We start from the raw sequence: 10,735 nt of genomic DNA, 5'->3' as shown, positions 1-10,735 counted from the left end.
TCTGTGCAAGCTTCTCCCAGAGCCATCCCCTATCTATCGAATCGAAAGCTGAGGCCAGATCAACGAATGCCACATATAAGGCTTTGGTTGGGCCATTCATACCTGCATAAGCTTAGCTGGAGAAGTATTTGACAGTGATCTGTTGTGAAATGGCCTCTTCTGAAGCTTGGTTGGTTGGAGTGTAGTATGTTGTTGTCCCTTATCCAATCCTCCAATTTTTGGAGGATTATATAAATCTTGTAACTTCAGTTTATAACAGAATATTATCAACAACCATAAGAATAACTTTATTTAATATTATTTGATTCAGTAGAATACATGGTAAACATTACACATTCTGTTTGGGAAATGCTGCTAGGGGACTCTGAGGAATTAATTATTGTAGTTGTTGATAATACAGGTAGTCAAGGGACAAAAATGGAAAGGATACAAACAAATATTTAAGCAATTAATAATGTGAAGTATCTAAACTTCATGCATTAATGTTTAGTGCACAGCTAGGGATTTTTAATTTGTTCAGACCTTTGTATTGTTTCAGTGCCCCTTTTAACATCTCTAAAAGGCCAGTCAATACTTATCTCCATATTGCCCATAGAGGGGTAAGAATGAGGTAATGGCTTGCCTCAGAGACCACCCTCAAGTTAACAGCTGAGCTAAGATTTGAACTAGAGATTTCATAGTCTACAGCTGTGCCATGCCATTTACACAGCACCAGTGCCGAGTGTGCAGGCTGGTCAACAACTAATTTTACAACTAGAGCCAGTGTGATGCAGTGGTTAGAGCACTGGACTAGGATCTGGGAGAACTAGGTTCAAATTCTTACTCTGCCATGGAAATTCACTGGGTGACCTTGGGCCAGTCACACCTCCTGTGGGGGAACTCAAATCCTTTAACCCCTACCTCGTAAGTTTGTCATGAAGAAGAGGATTTTGTAAGCCACTTTGGGTTCTTACTGGGGAGAAAGGCAGGGCATAAAATGAAGTAAATAAATTTTGCTCAAAGGATTTTTACAATGCAATGAAAACAATGGTCTTAAACTGGTGTAATTTTGTATAGAATTGCACTGATAGAGAAGGAGGGTGGGTTGGTGAGCCTGAGTCCTAGCTGAAATGGTCTGCCATCACTTCCCCATGTGTGTTTCGCTTCTGGGTTTGCCTGTGGGGAAGCAACCAGCTTTGCTACTCCTCCTGAAAGAGGAAGAAGGGAGACCTTCAGAAAGGCTGCGCTATAGATCAGGGGCCCACCTGACTGGACAAAAGCCATATGGGGCAGAGGCTGCAGTCATTTGCTGAGACTGAATTGGAAAAAGTTGACTGGATACCACTCAAGAAAAGGGGGCTTTGCTGGCTGCTTGCTCCACAGGGGGATATGGCTCATCATTAAATGCAGCAGGCAAGGTTGAAATCGCATTTTTCATGCTTCCCTATTTGGAGGGGGGTAGCTAAGCAGTCGAAGGGCTGGGTTACAACTTCTCCTCGCTGCTGCGCTGGTTTTGTTATTGGCACTTGGCAGCGGGCTGTTTAAAACAGGCGCGAGGAGCGCCTTCCCAAAGACCGCTCGCGGTCTGTGCTCTGAGGCGGCGCAGCTTATCCAGAGCGCCAGCCGCGGAGGCGGAGCAGCAAGCCCGCGCCTTTAATGGGCGGGGAAGGGCCCCAGCTGTCGGCAAACCTAGGCGGCTGCTGTGGCTTCTGGGCGGGCTCTGGTGATCCTGCGCACTGAAGGGGCTCCAGGCCGGGCAGAAGCAGCTGGCGGCGCTTAGCCGGGCGGAGGCGGGCTGAGTCTTGTAGGCGCAGGAGGCTTGGTGCGGCGCTGCGGGCCCGGGACGGAGACGGGTCTCCACGGAGCAGCTCGCCATGCCGCGCCTGCCGCTCTGGCTGCTGCTCCTCCGCGCCCCCGGGCTGTGCTCGGGGGACCGGAGCAGCAGCGCTCTAGAGGAGATCGCCACCGAGAAGGAGGCGGAGGAGAGCCACCGGCAAGACAGCGTGAGCCTCCTGACCTTCATCCTCTTGCTCACCCTCACCATCCTCACCATCTGGCTCTTCAAGCACCGCCGGGTCCGCTTCCTCCACGAGACCGGCTTGGCCATGATCTACGGTGGGTCTCGGCGGCGGCCTGGGTGGGTGCCTTCTGTGAGCTGCGGCGCCCAAGTGGGCACAGTCGCCCCGTCTGCGTACCGGGAAAGGGCCCTGCCGCAGAGAGCCATGCCCTTCCTTTTGTCCCCGTTTCTCACTTGCGAACTGTTTCGCACGTGTGTTTGCGCGCACAAGAGTCGCTGAACCACCCTCCCCCCGCATAATTCTAGTGTTTGCCTAACGATAAGTCTGGATTTCAAAGCTGTTAATTCTCTTTCTCTCCTTTATAAGGGGAGGGGATCGATGGATTCCGAATGGTTGAATGGGAGGAATGAATACACCTAGTAAGAGCTCAGCAAAAGGAAGAGGCAAAATTATTTTGCATCTCTGTAAACGGTTTGTACGTGTGTGTAAGAGATGCTCGGCAGAGGTCAAGGGGCTAAGCTCTGCCTCCTTTTCCTTGCCTCCTTTTTCTCAGCATCCTCCTTGCCAGGGGATGTCGTTGTTTGTTTTGTGATTTTTCCCTCCCCCTCCCTGAAGTTTCTTCCCTTCAGTGAATTTAAGAACATAACCGTGTGTTCCTTGTTGGCTCTGCTTTCCCAAGATCCGTATCTTCCTGTTCTGAGTGCATAAATATGCATGTGTGGGAACTGCTCTCCTCTTACCCTGTGTGCTTGCTTTTGAAGAGGAATGAGCGTTCTTTGAAGTGCATGTATTTGGGCCTCTGACGTTTCCTGATTAGCTGCTCCTGACAGATAGCACTAATGGGAAGCAGAAGGTCAAATCCCTGTGAGCACCCTCTGTAACCTTTTTATATGCAAAAGGCAGTAATGATAACATAGCTCTCTAAAAATGCATGTTATATAATTTGGTCTCTTGTGACACTTTGCCTTGGAGGCTTCTATTGGATCGTGATGGGGTGGGGCAAATGCCAATATTTTGTACATAATGAAAGACAAGGTATGTGCAGTCTTTTTCTTTTCTGTTGTTTTCCCATTGGTGTGTACATAATTTTTAAAATGGTAATTTTTCTATAAAGCTGCATGGTTGAAATGGTGAAGGAGATACTCTTGTGTCCTTTGGAAGGGCCTTCTTTTCTTTTTGGGTCCAGTGGCAGAGCATCTGCTTAGCATACAGGAGGTTCCCAGGTTTGATCCCTGCCATCTTCAGTTAAAAGGTTTAGGTAGCAGGTGATGCAGAAGATCTCTACTTGAGACCCTGGAGAGCTGCTGCCAGTCAGAGTTGACAATATTGGCCTCGATAGTCCAATGGTCTGGCTCAGTATAAGGCAGCTTCATGTCTTATGGAGGCTTTCTGAATGAAGTAGCAAAGCAGAGTGGTAAGAAGTTATATCCCCCTAAGGTAAACTACAGTAAATATGCATTGTAGCAGACAGTGAGATTCTCGATCACCTACCATATACCTTTACTTTTGCTGTCTACAAAGGAGGCCTCTTTGTTACCTTGACTTGTATTTTGCTAGAGTATTCTGGATGTTGTATAGAATGAGAAGAAACATGTTTAAACATTCATGCCCTGCCAGTGGAAGCGGACTGCCAATGAAATTTTTGTTTTTAATCTTTTGGTAAATGGTGCTTGCTGGCTTCTACCCGAGTGTGGTGGAATTGGACACCAGGAAAGGTTACACAATGCGCATGGAGTTGTTATGGGTGCTTAGGTGAAGTAATAAGCAATACTTGCTCTTCAAAGGGAATCTGTGGTGCAAAACTGAAATAAAGGCACAGTGAGGCATGTATTCCTGCTATCTGGTGTGGCATAGCGGTGGGAATTGTAATCAGTTCAGTACCCACCAGATTTGATTAATGACTGGTGCAGAGAATTGTGTGTGAGCCTACAGTGACAGCACATAACCTTGTACTGGTTTCATTTTCCTTGGACAGCAAATAGTTTTTAGTGTTTGAAATCTGATTAGACAAATATTTTTTTAAGCTGTGGATTTGATTACTGTTTTGATCTAGTGTATTCAGTTCCTTTTTGTGTGTGTTTAAATCTTTTTCTGCACAGTAGGGAACAATCTCTGCTTAAAATTCTATGGTGCAGATGTTTGTTGTGGTATGGGAGTGCTGATAAATATTGGCACACAGGGGAAAGGAACTGTTTGCTCCCCAATTATTGCCCAATGACTTCTTAGAAGGTGAAAGCTTGAAAAACAAGGGAATTTTCTTTTGTGGAGGTTTATCAACCCATGACAACCTTTGTAATTATTTGTTCCCTGTTGTATTGTTATGCAGTTGTTGCTTTTTAAAAACAGGAAAACGCTGAATTCAAGCAGATGAAAGTTTACAAAGAAAAGCAGGTGTCTGATTCAATGTAACAATTTGCATTCTGATACCATGCATAATGTTCTTCTGCTATACCAACTTTTATAAGCAATAGCTAATTACAGATTGTATACTTGGCACTCTTATATGATCATCTTTACCTCCTCTGGCTGAATTTTTGTTAAAAAGAAGAATGCTATTCCAGAGCTCGATGTCCTGTAGCACTAGAAGAGGTCAAACTAAATATATAGCAGCTTTAGAAGGTTCTTAATATCTCGATATCCAAATAGATGAAATACATATTGGGGCTTGAGATGGGTACCACTGTAGTCAGTATATGTGTGTCTTCATTAAAATATCAGAGATCACCTTTATTTTACTCAAGATATTAGTACCAATAGAGGATCCTGAGTAAAGGCTTGAGTGGAGTCTGTAGTAAAAGGGGGAATAGGTGGAAATTGCAAATTCAGTCTGGATCTAACCTAGTGATCTGTTCTTAAAAGGAAGAAGGTTTTAAGATACCCGTTTCTGGCTCTTGAGTACATAGTACCATGCATGGTATTATAAACTGTCAAAAACACATGACCATCTTTCTTGGAGCTAAATTGTCTACCTCACTGTCCGTAGAGGGGTTGGAGAGGTAAGGATGAGAGCAAGAACAGGTAGTTGTAATTATTTCAATTAAGATGAGGATTAAACAAGCTAAAGATGTTGCCCAAAAGGAGGGTTTTGAAGGGAAATGGAGGAGAGAGTTTATGACATGGGGAGATGGATAGGTAGAACTGCTTATTGGAGTAGGCTATCTTTGTGTAGTAGCATGAAGAATAGAGACACAGGTTCTATTAACATCCTCATTACTGTGCAAAAGAGCCATTTTGAAGACAACTTGCCAATTTTATGTAGAGCAAGTATGTATGTAACCAATAAACACATGTTTAGTTCAGATTGTATCTAGCCAATCCCTTTCCAAATGTAATTGGAACAAATTATAGCAGTACTTGATTTTTCATTTTGGTAAATTAAACTGATTACAGCAGTCTTGATTAGTCATTTTGGTATTACTCTGGATGCATCATACTTTTATAACTTTTGGTTTCTTGAGGCAGTTTAGAATCATGCTACTATGATTCTCATTTTACAGATGATAAACTGGAGCTAAGTTATGACTTACCCCAAACCAAACAATGAACTAGTGACAAATGTAGAATGAGTTTAGATCTATGTCCTTCCTTCTCTCTGTATACTTGATAACTTACTTACCTTGCAGATGAGTACTCAGAAGGATACATCTCAGGAACTTTTCTATGATTTTAAAAGATAGAGAGAACCTTTATTGGAGAATATCCATCACTTTTTATTATTTGGAGGGGATTGAGTTCTATGTTGCTCCAATTGTGATATCTTGCCAGAAAATCTAGTTTACATTCTTTAAGCACAGAGACATTCTGTACTACCACAGCAAATTCCCCCTTTGTTTAAAATGTGAGATTCGTTGAACTGGTAAAGGGGTAGAGCCCAGGCCATCCCTTCTTTCAGTTCTGTAATTTGTCATGGTTTCTGCTGTGCAATCAGTGCTATTAAAGTCTTTTACACTTGACTATTTTAGACAAATGTGTATCAAAGTCAGCTTCTCTGTCAGTTGTGAACATGACAATTCTTTTGAGCTTCACCTGCAGGAATATAAAAAAAAAAATTACCTAACGTGTATTTTAAACACTCACACAGTGTGCAATATATTGTAAAATACAACATGGGATATTTCAGAAATTGCTATAACAAATAAAAGAGCAAAGAATTATAGATTTAAGCAAATGCTTTAGATTGTGGACCCCAGTGATGCCAAATATAAGGCTTTGGGTTCCATAATGAGTTTCATAACACATTTTAAACAAGTTATTGGGCCATCTTCAGCAGTAGACTGCTGATGTCCGAACTTAGTTATCACCAGCCTTGTCACTTCTGTAAATTAATAGTACAGATGGCCGAGAGTAAGTATAGGAGAATGTAGTGAGGGGCAGTGAAAAGTGTTGCAGTGGAGTCTAGTTGAATTGTGAAAGGGGAAGTGGTGAAAAATTGCATGAGCAATTGGAGTCTGAGAGAGGAGTCCGGTCTTCTAACTGCGGGGTTGGAAGTAGTAGCCTGACTCCTCTAAACCTGATAAATGGTTAGTTATTCCGAGTTCTATACATGCATTGTGCTTCCATTATCAGCTGTTGCAGATGAATGTCATCAAGTATATGTGTTGCTTGCCCTGCTATATCTGATAATTGGAAGGCTGTGCTTGGGTGGAGAACATTGAATCACATAGCCCATGAGCCAGATGTTCAGACTTCCCCTTTTACTTCAGTTGAAGAGATAGGAATGAATGCCTAGAACTTCTTCCCCCATTGAACAGAATCATTTTGTAGATCTGATTTAGAGCAGCAAGAAAGCCCCATCCTACCTCTGTATTGCTGCTTTCAAGGCAGTGTGTTGAATGGATCAACAGAAATGTTCTTTCAGTGGGACAGAACTTAACTGCCTCTATAGCCCACTGATCTCTACTAAATGGTGCTCCTCTGGGCAGAGGACCCTGAGGAATTTTGTGCAGCAGGAAAAGAGAATTGGTGAAAACTGCCAATTTAGGCTGGATCCAACCCTGTGCCTTAAGTACCCAGATTATAAAAATGTTCTGAAGTATGCCAAGCCTTGTTGAACACCACTAGTTTGGGGCTATTGTTAGAAGTTTCAGTGCACGTTATACATCCATGTGTAAGCTAACAATACTCTGCCTAAATGAAAGGAAAGCCTTTTGAGACGGTTGAGCAAGATTCTTCAGTTTGCCCAACCTCCTCTCCCCATTTTGCAGTCAGATTTAGCAGCACCTTTACTGTATCTTGCACAACAACTTTCCTACATAGTTATAACTTCTGTGGAGGACAAGTTTGTGATTAATACGCACATGTGTGCTGCTTGTGTGAAATGGAAAAACTGGTGCTTGTCTCATGTCATGGTGCGTGTGCTGTTCTTGCTTGCGCAATACCATTTCCATGTAAGAGGAGGCTACCCTGAATCATTTATATCTCCTCAATCTCAGTGCTTGTGCCCTCTGTGAGCAAGTTTTTGGTTCATTTTTTGTTTGCCTTAAGATTAAGGCCCAGCATTATAATGATTAGTTAGCACAATTTTAATTGGCAACCTGATTGTTAATGATTAAAAATGCTGATGGAACTTGTTTTGTGACTGAGTCTTGAATAGTCACATAAGTATGCTTTGAACAGGGAACTGTAAAACCTAGAGAACGCTCTGAAAAACAATGGTAATAAGAGTTCTATGTTTAAAAAAACATTAGTATCATCACATTCTTGAATGGCCCTCAGCTATTTTGACTGTTTGCTTGCTCTGGTTTTACTAAATGAAGTTTCAGTGTTCTAGTTCTTCCATAATGAATATTTGGTAGAACTAGGGAGTAACTTTGTGCCATTGTTAAGATTTTATTATTTTTTATTTTTGTTCATTTATGCCCTGTCTTTTTCTCCAATGGGTACTCCAAGGGGCTTAGTCTCTTTCCTATTTTATCCTCACAATAACCTGTGAGGTAAGTTAGGCTGAGAGCATGCTACCAACTCAAGGTCATCCAGTGAGCTTGCATAGTGAAGCAAGGAATCAAACCTGGGTTTCCTAGATTCTAGTCCAGCACTCTAACCACTCCACCATGATGGCTCATGTAGTTAATTACCATTTTACCTAATATTAGCTACACACAGCTCTTCGGGAATATCCTTTGAGAACAGAGACCTTTGGCTGCTGGCTGCACTTGCACAGTCTGATAGAAATACAAGATGGCATCTGCCTGTCTGTTCAAACATCCCCAAAAGATCTGTTAGATACAAGCTGACATCCTCCTTAAAGAATTACAGTTCCTTGTAAGGGAACTATTCCCCACGCATAGACTGTTTGTTTATTTATTTCCGTACTTTTCTCTCCGATGGAGACCCCAAACTGCTTAAATCATTCTCTTGCCCTCCATTTTATCTTCACAAGAGCCCGGTGAGATAGGTAAAGCTGTGTCTATGTAACTGGCCCAGCAAGCTTCCATGGCAGAGTGGAGATTCGAACCTAGGTCTCTGAGCTTCTAGTCTGGCACTGTAACTACTATAACATGCTGACCCTAACGTTATTCTTCACTTCATTCAGAAATTGCATCTCATTCTTAACTACTTTTCATTTTAAGACAATATAAACAATAACTGTAATTGCGCATTGCCTTCCTTCTTCCTCCCACACGGTCAAATCCTGTGCTCTTTCATCCCTCCACAACAGCCTGAAATGCAGATTTCAGACGTCATTTTAGGCTGCTGCAGGCTGCCTGAATTGAGAGAGTTGTACTCCACAAGCAGATATCCTTGTGCTCACAGAATCCATTACGATGCTTGTTCACATGCCTGTAGTTGAATATCTATACTGATATTTAATTGGCTTTTCTCAATGTTATGGCATCTCTTCCAAATAAAGTAATTTTTGGCTACCACTCATCCATAAAAGACTCTTTTATTTGTCTCCCTTCTTACCAGTGCTGACTGCTTGGAATCCCGTTATAATCAGTCAGATTTCAGATTCCTCCATTGTTGTGTAATAACAAGGTGACCAGCTCTTAATACACTCTGAATTCCATTTTTATAAAAGTTACATCACCATGTATGTAGGCAAACAAGTCTACTTAACAGATGTTCTTAATATTAACAGGATTATTTCACCAAATTCTTTCATTTTAGACCATGTCCACGAAGCATACAAGTATGTACCTGCTTTGGAGCACAATACAGACTATTTTCTAAGCTGTATATATGTTTGATCTTTCTTGGGTTTAAATATAAAAAAACTAAGTACTTGAAGAAATTTTCTTTTGCATTTAGTAATTGCATCTGATTTCATTCTTTCCATTTTCATTCCTGCCTTAAGGCAGAGATAATTTGCTGGTTCCTAGAGACCTGATCTAGTCTCTAACAATTTAATTGGCCCCCAACTGCCCATACTTTAACTCATTAAGAATTAGTAGGAAAGATACATTTTGCAATATCACAATCCAAGAAAGATATAATGAGAGTCAACCAAAAGGTCCTCAGAATTCATGTGCCTCCTAGTTCTTCCTTTGTTTGCATGAAGATTTTCTGGTTTGGAACAAGCTGCAGTTTCTTGCAGTGTCCAAATCTGGTAAAATTACAAACCATGTGTTTTCTTTCTACCAGGAGTTTAGAATCCTGCTATGTACTCAATAGAACAAATTCTTTTTGCCTAATTTGCACTTTATTCCAAACCAGAAAGTTTCAGTCCCTGTGCTCTGTGCACAAGGGAGGGAAAGAGCAAACCTGAAAACTCCCTGGTTCATTTTCAGACCAAGGTGTGGTCATGATACCTTAATACAATGATGTGTGATGCTTTCTAATGGTGATGCCCTTCCTGCTGGAGAGCTACACCTTCATTATGGAAACCAGGTGAGCTGAAACAGAAAGAATATGTTTCTGGCCCCCAAGAATACAGAAGTGGAACATCCCTAGGTTAAGGTTAACTGCAAAATGTTACAGGGACGTCTGAAGAATTCTGGATCTATCTGTGCAGAGGAATTTGACTTTTATGAAAAATATGAACTTGAAAAGTGGATGCTAGCTTCCAGGAACTGAAAATATTTTTCCAACATTAACAATGGGGCACAAATCTGAGCTGCTTATCATCTGGTCAGATCTTTTTTGTCACTTACTTCTGTTAACCAAAAGTTTATGTAAACTAAAGACTGTACAAACAACCATCAGCTATACTGACTGTAATTTTAAAAATAAAAAATTTGACAAAGACAGAGGAGGTTGCAGAAAGTTATATTTTAGGAAAGGGAGGGTAGATTACAATAGCCAGGGTACAAACTGAAGTGATAAAGGGAAATAAAAATAAAAACCTTAGTTGAAGCAGATGGATGTGATGACTGGCTAGTTGGCCTGCTGGCTGGAATGTGGCTGTTAAACTCAGGAGTTGGTTGTTATGAGGGAATTATAAATTCAAACCACAATCTAAGTTATTAATTTCCCTGCTGTCAGACTGTGATTGGTGAGTAGTCAAAGATTAAGGTGGCTTGGCTGAGGCAGCAGCCCCTAGCCCCAGGAAATGGGCAGCGATAGTATTTTGGGGTGGCACCTTTTGTCACTGATGGGGCCAGGATTTGCTGGGCCCCTTCTAGGTGCTGTTAGTGCCCCATGAGGGCATACTTGTTCAGTACCATCAGTGGAAATGCTCTGTTCCAGCAGTAGGGGATTTTTGTGTATATGTGTACTATTTATTTAAATATGCTGGAGTTTTAGATTATTCCTAGTGTACATTGAAGATAGGCAGTACTTGGGCCTTCTATGTGCCA

At 41.8% G+C, this 10,735-nt stretch overlaps 1 protein-coding gene across 2 annotated transcripts in view; it reads left to right on the top strand.

The window, feature by feature from the left end:
• Window positions 1-1,689: 1,689 nt before the first annotated feature.
• Window positions 1,690-10,735, top strand: part of SLC9A7 (solute carrier family 9 member A7) — a 61,206-nt gene continuing 52,160 nt past the window's right edge. For both annotated transcript variants that reach the window (XM_054973110.1, XM_054973109.1), the window contains exon 1: window positions 1,690-2,094. In XM_054973110.1, the coding sequence (XP_054829085.1) occupies window positions 1,854-2,094 (241 nt within the window). In that variant the 5' untranslated portion in view covers window positions 1,690-1,853. The remainder of the gene's footprint in view (window positions 2,095-10,735) is intronic.

This window comes from Eublepharis macularius, chromosome 3, assembly GCF_028583425.1.
Source record: "Eublepharis macularius isolate TG4126 chromosome 3, MPM_Emac_v1.0, whole genome shotgun sequence".
In the NCBI taxonomy this organism is placed as follows: Eukaryota; Metazoa; Chordata; class Lepidosauria; order Squamata; family Eublepharidae; genus Eublepharis; species Eublepharis macularius.
The sequence above is the reverse complement of the archived record's forward strand: the minus strand, read 5'-3'. Positions and strand labels throughout refer to the sequence as shown.